Here is a 14683-nt window from a genome sequence, read left to right as displayed (position 1 = left end):
ACATCGATGTTTAACATTGAACGTCATATTGCTGTAGTGTGCAAATAGCTGCGAGAGAAATTCCGGTATTAATCTCGGCGCGCGTTTTCACAGGGAGTCTTTTTTTTATTGTCCGCACATGTCAACCCTTTTTAATAAAACCCTGCTATATAATAAACATGTAATAAAGCCTGCTTTAATAAAGCACACAAGTTTTTCAACCGATCTTTCTCCGTAATACGGTTTTTCACGTCCTACCAGAAATGTGTAGCTCAGCACACGCTTTTCTCTCTCAAAGAATACTTTTTAATCGTCGAACCGACTATTTATTGCATCGGCAAATCGAAAAACGTTAGAAAAATTTGTCTAGGAATAAGCTATAGCATGGACAGTTACATGTACACGTTACATGCAATCTATTGATGCATTATTTACTTGGATTCGACTAGCAGAGAGAAGATGCACGTACCGAACACAAGTGCCTCCCGGCATCCTGTGAGACATCCCTAAGGAGCTTTACTCTCGTACTGTATTACCGCAAGATTCAAGATGCGTTCTATGAACCAGGCCGGTGTAAACGTCGCGAGAGACGGTTAGCCTACGAGAGGGATAGAATACCGCTTTCTCGGGGGGGATGATGTCTTCGAGTGCGAGACGCGGAGATACGGGCAGAAACTCAAGATTATCATCGTACAGGTTGCAATGCGACCCTTCAAAATATCGTGGAGGAAAGGAGCTCTTTGAAGGACTGAGGAACACACTGCGAAGAATGGTTATCAGATCTTTTTAGAAGAGGGAGAGAGTTACTTTCTCCCAATAAATATAAAACTCTGTTATTCTTGAAAATTGAATACAATTGACAGCGCGATAAATAACTGCTAATTGTTGAACGATTTTACGCTCTTTTTCTTAATCATGAGATATATCGTCTAAGTCTCTTCCAAGCATCTCTCTCACACTAATGAAACTCGCATCGTGTGATCGCGATGTCTCGCAGTTTATTTCCCGTAAGAAGCTTCCCCGATGTTGTTCACGATGTTGTCGGAACGGCATTGACGTATAAATACCACTGCAGGTATTAAGATATATATGAAATGAGTTCGCCTGAATAAAGGAATCGCTGTCTTCCAATATAAATCTCGAATGACTTTTACGATTCGATAAGTTCATCGACTTTGCCGCGAGTATTTTGCGCGTGTCTTGTATCTTATAAATGCAGCTTGGATGGAAAATAAATTTAAAAAAATACATAAAAATGATATCAATTAATAAAATACCAATACGGGAATGATGGAATATTATAATAATAGTTTTTCGATTGCCATTCGAGTTCATACGCTGCGTTGGACCTGTCGTAATTCATTTACCGTGCGCAACAAGCAAACGAAAACGTCGAACCGGAAGTTCCCGGAAGATCCATTCAGGAACGTATAGAGAGAACGTAAGGTTTCCGCGCTTTTCTCCTTCCCCGATACGGCTCCTCGGTTATTTGCTGCGAGAAAAAGGGAGGACACGACGAAACCGGTGGTGGCGAGGGGAGAGAGAAGAAACGTTCGAGACTAATGGAGAAGGTTCGAAAGCAGCGGGAAAATAAGCAGCCAGGATGCTCGCGGCGAGATGCTTTTGCATTGAAATGTCCGAAGCTCCGCGCGCGCTCACGTTTTCCTCCTATTTCTGCCTTTTCTTGCGAGAAGCTCGGGCAAAATGGACACTGAGAGATACGAAGCGGCGTTCTACAAAACGCCTTTCAACGGCGAAAAACGTTTCGCGCAAGCGCCTCCATCGTCGCCGATAATTATCGCGCCGATCGCGCGTTTATCGATTTCGACGGCGCGGATTGACGCTCCGATAAATCCGTCCCTCCCGCGATTGATTTGGAGAACGATGCTGTGCCTTCTGTCATCCGGCATATAATCGCCACGCCGCGCGCCGCGACGCCGGCCGTCTCGCGTTGACGCGTAAGCTCTTCGCGCGAGAGAGTGTTGCATTATGCAGGAAAAACGTTAAGCAACGAAAAGGAAACGCTCGTAGCGCGCGGGAGATAAACCGCGGCCGGAAAATCGGATATTCCCTTTCCTGTCTCGTTTGCCCAATGCGAGACGTTCCGGGACTGACGTTGAGGGATGCGAAAGCTTTGATAACGGCTCTGGGAATATCTTCCCGATGCTAAATATTCAAGACGCGTGAACGCCGCACAATCGCGCGGCGCGGAATTAATTTCGAAGCTTCTGAATTTACGTTTGACGTTTCCCGCCGGCTGAAGAAATTCCGCCGGCGGACGAAAAGGGAAACCTTGTAGCGTCTGATAAGCCGTAGATGGAAAATCGCGCGAGGTCCTCCCGCGCCGTCCCCACTGTTTTCTCCCCGCAAAAAAAATTCGCCGGCGGACTGACGTTAACGGATGTAAGAGCCATCCAGCGGACGGGCCACGGCTGCGAAATTGTTGGCCGTTTTGTAGAATTAGCTTCATGGCTTTTACTTCCCGTCAGGGATGCCACTCCTTTGTTTTGCTTTGTTTCGCGCGATATTGCATCGCTGCAAAAACAACTCCGACGTAATAGGCATCAGGTATCATCCATTTTCAGATCGCAAATGCTCGCGGATCCATTGAGACGATAAAAATGATGCATATTTTAAGCTGATACCAATAAAATTTAACGAAGACATCAATGGATCAAACATCGGATTCTTTAATTTACAATAATAATAAGCAAAACTCGATCGTTTACGATATACAATAAATTAGAGAGAAAAATGCCATTTACGATCTAGACTGGACAGTTGGGGAAAAAAGTATATAATATTCACAAAATTATTATTAAGCTACCAAGATCCAGTCCGTAATTGGCATTTTTCTCTTTAATTTACAATTACTGCTTCATTAATTTTACGCAAAAAAGAAGGAATGTCTCCTCTTTTTTCGAGTTAATGAATATTTTATTAATTTAGCGTCTGTAAGAAATTTTCGAATTAGGCAATCATATATGATTTATAGTACTGTCAGATTTTGGAGTTTTAGTTCATTACTTCATGTCTCAGCATATAAAATACGTGACGTAATCAACTGGATATAAAATGTCCACTTACAATTACTTTTCGCAAAATGAGCTACTTGAAGTTTTAGGAGCTATGGAAGTAATTGCCATGCAGTAGCTGGCGCTGTAACGATCGTGATTATAAGTTACACATAGCTTTTGTAACTAACTGAAAAGCGATGCCTTTTTCGCGCGCTGGATCATGGAGCGGAGTTCCCCCTCACCCCCCCCCCCCGGTCGACTTCGCTCGTCCGCCTCGGGGTTACGCGCGCGCGCGAGCAGTTTCTATTTAACATTTAGTCATACGCTCGCGTAGGTACTTCACCGACTACGCATTCATCGTAAATCTTACCACTACACGCGCGTACACGACGACTAAACGATAGTGGTTACATGTATCGATATACAAGCACGCGCGCTGCTCGGTATGGATCGCCTGTTCTCTTCGATCTCAAAGCCACCCCTGCTCCGGTTTCACGGATGGAATTTCAGGAGAAACGTTTTATACGCCGGGTGCTCTCTCGGTTGGCACGTCGCCTCGAGCGCTTTGTCGGAGGGCAGTTAATTAATAAAAGCTGGAAAGAAGGGAGTACGGGGGGGGAGGGCGCGCGTACGGGAGCGACGGGGAGCGCCAGGCGTTGGTCCGGGGAAGGGGGGAAGGGTAGTGGGACGGGGGACTGGGAAAAGGGGGAACGAGAGAACGGGTATAAACGGAAGGTATAAAAGGATGGAATACTATACTGTCGTTTCATATCGGCCGGCCCGAACTCCACACTTGCAATTCAAACGAGAATGGCACACTCACGTGTCGTGAACGAGGAACTTGTCGCCGTTTTTCTCCATGCAGACGCCCTTGCTGGTGATTTCGGAACCGTTGACGGTCACCAAGTCTACGAGCCCGGACTGGAACCACCGACCGTACCATTCCTCCGGGAACGTGCAGCCTGAAACAGTGGACGGATATAGAAAGGGGGGGTCCAGCCGCCTGCGGATGATGGGCGATATACTCGCTCGGTCGGAAAGTTTCCAGATTTTAATCTGAGGATCTGAACCCGCCGACGAATCCGCGCGCACCAGAAACGCAAAACAATCCAAAACGGCTGCGCGGCTACAATATTTTTCAGCCGGATCGCCGGCGAACAGCCGGCGGGCTTGTACGCGTCAGGGTTACCATTCTCCAACAACATGACCAAGAGGAACGTAATGAAACAATTGTATAACTGCTATTTCTCTCTCTCTCTCTTTCCCTCCCTCAGAGACGGAAAATGTCGAGCCTCGCAGTATTATTTTCTCGTTTCCCGCGAGAAACGCGGCGATTGCACGAGCTGAAAAGCCGATGTTTCTCTTCGAAGTCAAGAGAAGAAAGTACGTGCAGTGTAATACTATATCAGCGAAAAGGGATAATTCCATCCTTGTTGTCTATTACACGGGAGATCCCCGCGCGTAAACTGATTGCGACGGTTCTATATTTATTGTATGGATTATGTCTCTGAACCTTGTATCGCGCGAACGTTTATACGCGGCGTACAGGATGTTACATTTTAAATTCCGGGATTTGATATTCGAAAAAAACTCAACGACGGAGAAGAAATATTCCTCGTATCATATAATGCTATCGTGTAATGCAATCTCAATACATCGTATAATGTAGTCCGTTATCAAAAAACTTTCCCTTATATTCAATGTTTCCTGTGTCTCCGTATGTTTAGATAAACCGACATAATGAAAAATCACCGTCCATTTCCATTGCTTTTAAATAAAAAACTGAACCACGATCCCTGCCGAGCTGCCGAGTGGTCACCCGTGGTTGCTCGACACAGGGAGGAGTCCTTTCTCACCCTCCGTTTCTCGACCCGCCCGTTGCCGAGCGTCTTTTCCGCCCGGGTTTTCCACGGGCCGCGAGGGTAAATACGAGATTCCACGAATATTTCGAATGCCCGTCGGCAACGGAGTCCGCCGCGAGCTCAAACGAAGTTGTAAAAATGGAGAATCTCCTTAGGGAGATCGGATTATCGCGAAAGAGCGCGCGAGCGAGCGAAAGAGCCGTTGATTCTTTCTTCGTCGCGCAATCGTTCATCCTCCTTACTCTCCCGCCCCCCCCCCTCTTTCTCTCATTTTGCGCCTGTATCTGTAGCAACGAGGATTACAAGGAGGAGCGACGTCGCGATTAAGCATTGTTTGCCGGAAGCATTTTGCATTTAATAAGTCCAAGTGTTTCGGAATCCCAGATGAGCGGGGGGAACCAACGGGAGGAGTAGACGACGCCAGAAGAAAGGAGGAGTGCGGGATTGGAGAACAGGAAAGACGACGAGGAATCTTGCGAATTCGCTACACGAAGATACCGCGCGGGCCCGCTGCCGCGACTGCGTTTCGAAGTTGCGAAAGCGGAGAGTCGATGGAGACGACAGCAGATGGGATTTATTAATACTCAAAAAGACAGACGGACGTGCGCCTTTTGTGCTAATGCATCGATGTGAACATCTCTCGTTCTTCTCTCCTTCTTCTTCGAAGCGAATTAACCAATATTTTCGAAGAAATGTTTTAGTACGTGTATAACGGGACTATTGTACCGTCGTATTTTCCACGAATCGACACCGTAGGAAAATAATTGGAACGACGGGTTTCGATCACGTTATAGAAAAGAACACGTTTCTCGGTATGGCTCGATCACGTGCTCTTCCCCGTAACCAGAATTTTCCCTATATTTCCATTTCCAACACGGTTTCCGCAAAATCCGCACGTCGCACGTCGGTCCACATGTTATATTTCGGCGGAATAGACCGTCGGCGCACCGTCCGTCTGTATACTTTCGCGCGGTAGTTTCTAGTCAAACACGATCTTTTATTCCGCGATAGAATTACAAAAGCGATATCGCGGGACCCGGCTGGATATAGCAAAGTTTCGTGCCGAAATAATTCGCGGTTGAGGAGTACCTGCTCCGATCGGCTCGGCTCGTTCTCGCTCGAAGCGAGAGTTGCTTTGTTGCAGCCCCGAACGCGGGAAACCCAATTAATTTTGTTTGATCGGCACTTTTTCCAATTTTGCCACCGCGGTGGTCCTCATCCACGCCATATATTCTCATCGAAGACGTTAAACCGCGATCCACTTCGTCCGGATAATATTCGCGATATATATAGAACGTTACACGCGGCAGAGAGGCAGAGTGTTCATAGTTCAGAATTAAACTTTTAGTTTGAGTTAAAGTCAGAATAATTCTCCGACTAATCCGAAAGATACGTAGTCTCGTTTTATGGACATTATTATCACTAGCCGTCTTGTAGATTGGATATCGTATAGTCACGCGGGCACTTGCGCCGATCGTTCAACTTGATTAACGTACAGCCATAATCGTAACATTAGCGGGCAGGGAAGTTGTTTTTCGCGGTCGTTATTGATCCTCCCGGGAGGATGAATGTACGAGCCGGAAAAAAATAAACGGCCAGGGGTATCCGCGATAGAATTGCGAGAACAATCCATTCCCTTCGTCGATATAGGATATATAATTGTACATTCAATAAATACCATTATCCGTTGGTGCAACGTTATTTATTCGCCGTTCGTTCTACTTCTTTTTTCTGATGCTACAACACTCACCGATACGACGCTCGAATTGGGTCGAGTAGGGATTTTCGCCGAATGGGCAAAGCGGTTTTGCCGACAGCAATGCAAATCTTTTGTGCAACAAACGATCTAATTCGCGGAATAATTTTGGGAATTCACAATCTTTGTTATTGATTACAAACAACGGTGATTATATAAGTAATTAATTAGGACAACCCGTAACTTACTAATGTAAAATACGTGATATACAAAAACTAAAATAAAATAAATATCTTAATATATTTTTTATATATCCTGTAGAATTTTTGAAATTCTTGGATACTCAAATAAATATCTGGTTAAAAATATGAGGACCACTTTAAAGTTTCGAGATTTCGCAATTTAAGAACAAATCTCGACAGTAAAACTCTATGGGACACGGCGACATAAGGTAGACGTTGAATTGAGAGTAATTCTCCATTCGGTATCCATTTGAAAGTACGACCCTTTGGGAACGACTCCTGAAGGCAAAACTAGGATAGCAAATAGGAAACACAAACTAAACAAATCTTAATAGCAGTACTTTTATTTATACTCCTTTTACACCCATACTATATATTTTAACATCACAATACTATTCTTCGTCAAGCGTGAAATTGTTTTTAACTTTTCTCATGTAAAAAATTGCAGAATTCTTAGGTATAGATAACGCATATATACGGTGATTTTGTTAACTAATTTTTTTCTACATAAAAATAGTTTTGGTTGAAAAAATAATTTTTGTAATTAGTTATCCATTTCGTGGAAACAGAAAGGACGGGCAAGTTTTTCATGACTTTTTATGTTTTTTATTTAAAAATCAAATGTTATACTACGGAAAATAAGCAACCCTCGTGGGCCTAAAAATAGGCTTCCCGTCCTCTACAGGTTAAAGAAGAGATGTAGAGAATTTTGTTTAAACAACGATGGTAGAAACGGCTTCAATCTTATTAAGCAATGCCGGTGACGGAAAAAAAGCTTATCACTTATTCATATCCACGTTGTTGGAGGTAATCGTGATTTTCTTAGGAAATGCGATAGCATACAAGCAGTGGCATACGTGGATAGGTATAGACGAGCGGGCGGAGACAAAGTGATCGCGGGAACATCGGGAGACGCGAGCAGGATGAGAGGAAGAAAAGGACAACGCGAATGGCGCGGCAGGTGACGTAGAAGCCGAGCAGAGTTGAGAGCTAAGTTTTAATTAATGTAATGGAGAGTAGCGCGTGATTAGCCTCCCAATCAGCACGCTCCTCCTGCTGCTCCGCTGCGGCTCCGGTTAGAGAAGGACGCGTAACACGAAAAAAAAGGGAACGAAGATGAAATTTCTAATAAGAAGATACGAGGAAAAACAGAGAAATTGGGAATGAAAATAATCGGGCAAAATAAATATAAAAAAAATTTATATAAATTGTTCCGACTGGTGTTATCCAAAATTTGTAAGAAAAAAATGTCGTTGTACTCTTTTTACTCGTACGTGACATTCGTTGGTATTGAATTCAATATTGGCAAAACATTGCAAAAACGGAACGTGACGGTATTAAAAAAAATAATAATAATTAATAATTGAATTTTTTACGTTTCACGCCTGGATGGTAATAACATTATTTGCTCGATGCAGATCACGATGGGCCAATTTATGCGAGCGCAAGAGCTAAATTGTTTGCTTAATGCGCATCTAATTATGCTGTTCTGCATTCTGCATTAATGGATAATAGGTATAGGTGCAAGCGTCATAGTTTGTTTGTTGTTGGTAACGTGGATGTTACCAAACTAGCGATAACTTGCTTATCTTAAGATAACTAATCTAGCGCTACGTAATCCGAACACGTATAGCTGAAAGATAATCACAAGAAAATTCCCGGGGGCCTCGAGGGCAACAAAAAGAAATTTATTCATTTGTTTATTCATTAAAATGTAATTGCGACGATACAGTTGTGCATATTCGATCAATCATCGTGCTTCATAATGAACAATCGGCGCGCCGGCAAACATTTTACAATACGCGCTCGACACATACATAGCATGTCAATTAATTGATTTACGGGAAGCGATATTTATGAAGCGTGATAGTATCCTACGGTTTTTCCGTTAATTCTTTTGTTCGATTCGTCCGATCGTGTTATTTCTCACCGTGACAGGTATCGTCGTGATATTCGTCGACCCGATAATAGTTTCGATCGGGAACAGACTGCACGATACATTGCGCTCGACCGTCAATTAACGGTAACCGATAATCCAAAATAATGACAAGCGATTGCAGTTTGCGCCCCGCGATAACTGTTTGTCGATTTAAAAAGCGTAGAGGGCCTGCAGTGTAATTTTGTATTGTAGACAATTAAACTCATCTTGCGACAGCAGGATCGTTGTTCCGCCAAGTACGGGATGAAAGGCAAGAATAATGAATATGATACAGAAAAGATATAAAATGACGTGGAATTAAATTATTTGTTTATTCACGAGTTTATTTGCATCTATTAAAATATAATTACGTACATTGACGAGTACATGCATGCGGATGGAAAAAATTATAAGAACAATTTCGAGAAGGGCAAAAAAGAGGGGGTAAAAAGTTTTAGGAAAATAAATTGCTTCAGCTTGCCGCTTGTGATGCAATGTTGAATTATATTGAACGGTAATTGTTATAAAGTACCTAAAAAGAGTAGTTTCTGAAGAAAACCATCGTAATAACTGACTCATTTCTGTTACGTTGTATAGATCTGTAAAACTCCAGGCGCCGATTAATCAAAGAGATATTTTATGCCCCGGCGAAGTTATTGCGAAATTATTACCGCGAGTATGCTCGCGAGGAAGCCTGGCGAAGCGATTACATGATTAATTCCCCCCTCTCGTACGATGCTGGGACACGAAATGGGTACACTCGTTAGCTCGCGATAATAAAATTAGTAGTCGCGGACGTCGTCATTAATCCTCCTTAAGCGATAAAGTAGCCGGCACGTTGTAATAATGGAGTATTAGATCTCATTATTGCGGGATAATTGGAAAATGGTGGAATGGCGCGGAAGATGTGGGTTACATAGGATACATATAAACTACATGGGTGAGCATAAGATAATTGAATTGCCACTATGCCCGCGCGCGAACTTCGTATTAACGGGAATTTATTAATTTATCATCATACGTTGCTCTCGATACGATAGTTCGAACCGAGATCTGTATCTAAGCCAATTACTATCTACACTTAGAAACTAAAAACTCTTTCGCGAAACTATACTGGCGAGCCCGTCATAAATTACGTCGAGGATTACCATTATGATTTCACGATTAATAATCTCATAATCCGAATTGATTCGGATCGAAGCTATAATTGGTATCTATTAAAATTGCGATTGGGATTTCCCCTCGTCTAGTTTGATCTTCTCATAGTACGATATATCGTATCGATTATCTCGGCGGAGGGAGCCGTTAACGAGACGTTGTGTGATGGTAAGGTAGCGATATTATGTTACATTTAATCGCGCGCGCTTCGGCATCGTGGCAGCGACGTCTATCAGACTAAGCAAAACGGATCATTCAGTTATACAGGCTGCAGCCTCGTCAATGTGAGGCCTAACGATCTCGCAATGATTAGATCATGTGTACCGCACGTTCGTATCCCGTTCTAATTGGCGTAATGACGACAGCTAATTAAGCGCAGCTAAACATGTTGTAACAAGTTAATTATTCGTAAGCCGTACCGAATGTTCTAGTAATTCGTTTCTTATATACGTACAAATTAACAAGAAAACTGAATGGGGATCAAATAAATTAGCAAATAATTGAACAGGAATAAAAAAATATTACGTTCCAAAGTAACATCGTCTGTACGAACAAATTAACGTATATCCGTAACCAACTGGAAGCCGCGCGGTCGGACGCTTTCGCGCCCGTCGAAAGAGAAAGTATCCGCGTGATTCTACGTGCCGACCGGCGTCATTTCCGGCCGCGCGTGGCCATGGCAAAGGGCGAAAAAAAGAGGGACAGACGGACGAGTGTTCGAACGAGGCGCGAGCCCCGTTGAGAGAAGGGGTTGGGGAAAAAAGTTATATTGCCTCTGCGTCCGGAGTGACGAGCCAAACGCGTCGCCGAGCATATGAATAATATCGCGTCGCGCGACATACAGCGGCGTTTTTCGCGTCGCGCGGCCCTTCGACGCGATCGTCTCGACGGAGTATCCGCTGATTGGATTCAAATTGGAGAGGGTAGTTCATGTCTACATCGCTATGCAGGAATTGTGATTATCCGCACGCAGCGCGGAGGACAGACCAGCGCAATTAGATCGCGCTGCTGGTCGATTTTACGAGAGAAGGAGACTGCGGATTAGCGAAAACGGTCTCTGCTTTCAAACATCGAGAAATAACGAGGACGCAGTGATGTTCGTATGTCGGGCACATTAGAAGATCTGGTCGGCGATATATTTATAGTGGAATACTTTAAGTGAATGAAACGGAGCATCGGCAGGATCTCGGACAAACGAGCGTCCAATATTCCATTTGCAAATGTAGAGCGAAAAGGAATTACCTCTCAGGTCGCGCTGCGCAAGACGCCGCGCCGCGCGATGGAGAACGAGGGGGAAGGAAGCAGCTAGTGGAAAAGGAGTGAGGAAGATATGAAGAGGGATAGAGAGCGAGCGGATAGAGATATTCAGCGGAATATTCTCTCCACGGCTCTATGGTTCTCCATTTTCTCTGTCCGACTATCGTTTCTACGCGGGGCGGTTCTTATCCCGTCGTCTTACTCGCGATTGTCTATAACTCGATGCTTTCTTGCGCCCGCGCCGCGCGTCGCCCGCAGTAAATAGCTTCTTCTCCCTCTCGCGAACACATTCCTTCCTTTGTGAGCGCCCGCGACGGGAAGTGCGAGGTTCGTCGTTCCTCGAAACCGCCAGCGATTCGACTGTGTTTGGCTGTGCATTTTGAAACTTTCAAGACGGATGCAGGTAAACGGACGAAGTTTCGAGTTCACTCGGATGGGCGACGTTGGCGCGTCACTTTACTAATTGCGTTCAGGATTTACGAGACCTGGGGGCGCGAGAGGACTTCGTTTCAGGATCGCGCCGATGCATTATCGCGTCGAATCGTTGCTTTCCCCAAAAAAGAGACGCTGTGGCACGATAAGAATGTGCTTAATACGAAACCGCAGCCGTCGCGAACGTAATACAGAAATACAGCAAGATACAGAGTTGCGTTATTGCACTATTGATCTCTTTTTAATGTTAACATTTATTGTTTCCTATCAGCGAGAAAATAATTCACCGTTAAAAAGTTTTCAGAAAATGCTTAGCATTCATGTTGTATATATGTAGATTGAGCCTCGTTACTTTAGGGTTAAACCGCGAAATATGCCATAGGCCTCTTCGCATGAATGAAAGATGGAACTCATTGTTCACCGGCGCCGCGTCTCGGGATTTCCGGAGAGCCGCGCTTTTCGCGAGCAGAACACGAAGAGGAGAATCACGGACGGCTGGCGCTGAAAGTTTTAGTCACGGTTTGCGATCTTAATTTCTTGCCCGTTCTTGCCTCGCCGTGGTGCGTTCTTCTCTTTTTTTTCCTCTCTCTCTCTCTCCTTCATTTTTGACCCGTGGAAACGCCGTCTGCAGAGAACACGAATGCGGAGGTGGAAACATTCCGACCTGATGTCGGTTGTCGGTCTCGCCGGGGTGAACCCCCGCGTAAATTTTCGCCCGACTTGAGAGACCGTGGCGAGGTGAAAATTGTTCAGAATCAATGACCTCAAGCTCGAGGGGACGACGACGCAGCGTATTTTCCCAGGCTCGGCCGGCGCTCTCGGCAACGTCGAATATAACGGGGCGCAACATCTACGCGTTACTGATACTCGACACGAGGTAACGCACGGGATATTCTGCAAAATTCCGGGAATGCTCGGAAAGCGAATAACATTTGTTACATTTGAGAGCAACGATCTGTAAATCGCTGCCGTTGCTGAATGCCGTTTCAGCGAGCTTTCGACGCAACAATCAAAAGTGCAAAGATGGGTGATTTCGTGCAACCGAGGATGCCTGTGGTTTTGTCTGCATTTTATTACTTCATCGATTACGCAAACGAATGTATTTAATTTCGTGTTTTCCTAATAACGAATGTAAAATGTAAAATTAGACGGCTCTGCAAATGTACAGTGATCTCAATTTCTTTTCTCCGGCTAATTTCTCTTTGCTCGTCTTTATGCCATGCATCAAATTGTCAATTGCGAAAAACAACAATTTGAAAAACGTGATAATACGACGGGATTTATAAGATCCGAAAAGCCGAGGGATTCTTAGGAGGCTCTAGGAGCGCAGAGAACCGTTGGTGATCCTTCCTTATTTTTCTCTCCCGAACGCCACGGTGAAGTCTCACGCAATTTCCAAATTCCATTTGTACGGGCGAAAAAGAGACGACGGGAAAGAATTGACGCTGCTAAAAATTTCAGCTCTTGGTCGCGACCTTAATTTCTTCTCCCTCGTGACTCCTGACTTCCATTGCTCGTTTTTGACCCGCGAAAATGGCCGACCTGCTAGCGCGTGTCGTGGGTGGGTATGGTCGACATGAATAAATAAAAGAGCTACGCCGTCGAGGGAGAGTGAGAGATAGATAAATCTCTATAGAAATAGAGATAGAGATAGAGGTAAAGATAGAGAGAGAGAGAAAGAGAACTTACGGGGAAAAATAGACGAAAGGCAGGTCGGGTCGAAGTGTCGGGAACCGGGAACTCGCGTGGCAGTTCGTTCGGTTACACCGCCGAAACTTATCTAATCAATCAGCCGACTGATCAACCTTTCATTGATCGCTGTAATCCATCACATGTAGCGCCGATACAAACCAGCCGCGCCCTCCCGTCCGCACATCCGCGGCGCCCGCCGCGCCGCCAACTCTCTCGCTCTCTCGATTTTCCCCTCTGAGTTATAACGCTAATTATTTTTCGCCCGAGCGATCCATCTCAGCGAGCACCTCGCGCCGCCGCGATACGCTGACAAATCTTCGGGAAATCATTAAAAGTTTTTAACCAGCGGCAGACAGACGGTATCGCGCGCTCCACCGTAGGAAGAGTTCCCGTATTCCGGGGCGTTTCTCCGATCCGCGATGTAAAGAAAATTTCTCTGCAGAGAATTCTCCACGGGGATCTGACAAGTTACATAAATCTCCAATTGGTATTATCGCATTAGCGCGGTGGTAGTCTACCGTCGGATTAACAAGAGTATCAAGTGCGTGTTAATAATGAATGCGACTTGCTGCTATAACTTTCCGGACGCCTCCGCGTATTCCCTCCGAGGGCCGCATTTGCATGAGCCGGTAATCATTAATAGATCGTCGCTACGTAGCGCGGTGTAACACAAGATGCAAATTAATGAATGAAGGAGAGCCGAACGACTATAGACCACATCTGATTTGATATTCAAGCGCGGAATATGCATGCAGTAGCGTAGGACGCTGCACGCGCGTATAGTCTGCGTAATCCACGTAATGCAGTTTGGGAATCTAATCAGGGTTTATTGCAGGAATGTCGTTCGCTGTTTCTTTGATGAAACTTTCGTCAGGTATGCGCCGCGGTACTCTACATAATTAGAATGTAATTCGGCCGCTCTCAGCGACTGTATACGTGAGCGAATTATCGCAAATTAGGTCTCCGCGCGGTGTAAGTAACGCCGTTGTCCAACTTACACGTAGACCTTTTTTTTTTCACAGTCCGCCGAAACAGCCGTATATAATTATACGGCGCTCTCTACTTCCATCTCGTAATTAACGCACTAATTTAAAGTCATTAAAATGATCCGGATAGCGTGACATGTCTTCGCAACGCAGTTTGCACGTGATATCGTGTGTAATTTGTAATTAAATTTGACGGCACGTGATGTAGTTCAATTGTGTAGAAGGTTCTCAAAATTAATGGCTGATTCGATGTTAACAGCGAGACACGTATTTTGCCTGGGAGAATTTAATAATTTATTAAGTCTTTGCAATCTTCACGACGTATAATCATTGCTTGATGTTATCTTAATTTTAATGACAATTTTCTGTTTGATTAAATTTGCATTAAGTTTTTCTTAGAAAATTCAATCTCTTTTTAATTATATTCACACGTTCGTATATCTC

General features: G+C 44.5%; 1 protein-coding gene across 2 annotated transcripts in view; it reads right to left on the bottom strand.

The window, feature by feature from the left end:
• LOC139811237 (uncharacterized) overlaps positions 1–14683 on the bottom strand; it is a 226446-nt gene that overhangs the window by 45930 nt on the left and 165833 nt on the right. For both annotated transcript variants that reach the window (XM_071775397.1, XM_071775398.1), the window contains one exon: positions 3820–3958. In XM_071775397.1, coding sequence (XP_071631498.1) covers positions 3820–3958 — 139 coding nt within the window. The remainder of the gene's footprint in view (positions 1–3819; positions 3959–14683) is intronic.

Source organism: Temnothorax longispinosus, chromosome 4 (genome assembly GCF_030848805.1).
Source record: "Temnothorax longispinosus isolate EJ_2023e chromosome 4, Tlon_JGU_v1, whole genome shotgun sequence".
Taxonomy (NCBI): Eukaryota; Metazoa; Arthropoda; class Insecta; order Hymenoptera; family Formicidae; genus Temnothorax; species Temnothorax longispinosus.
This window is presented reverse-complemented; position numbering and strand designations above follow the sequence as displayed.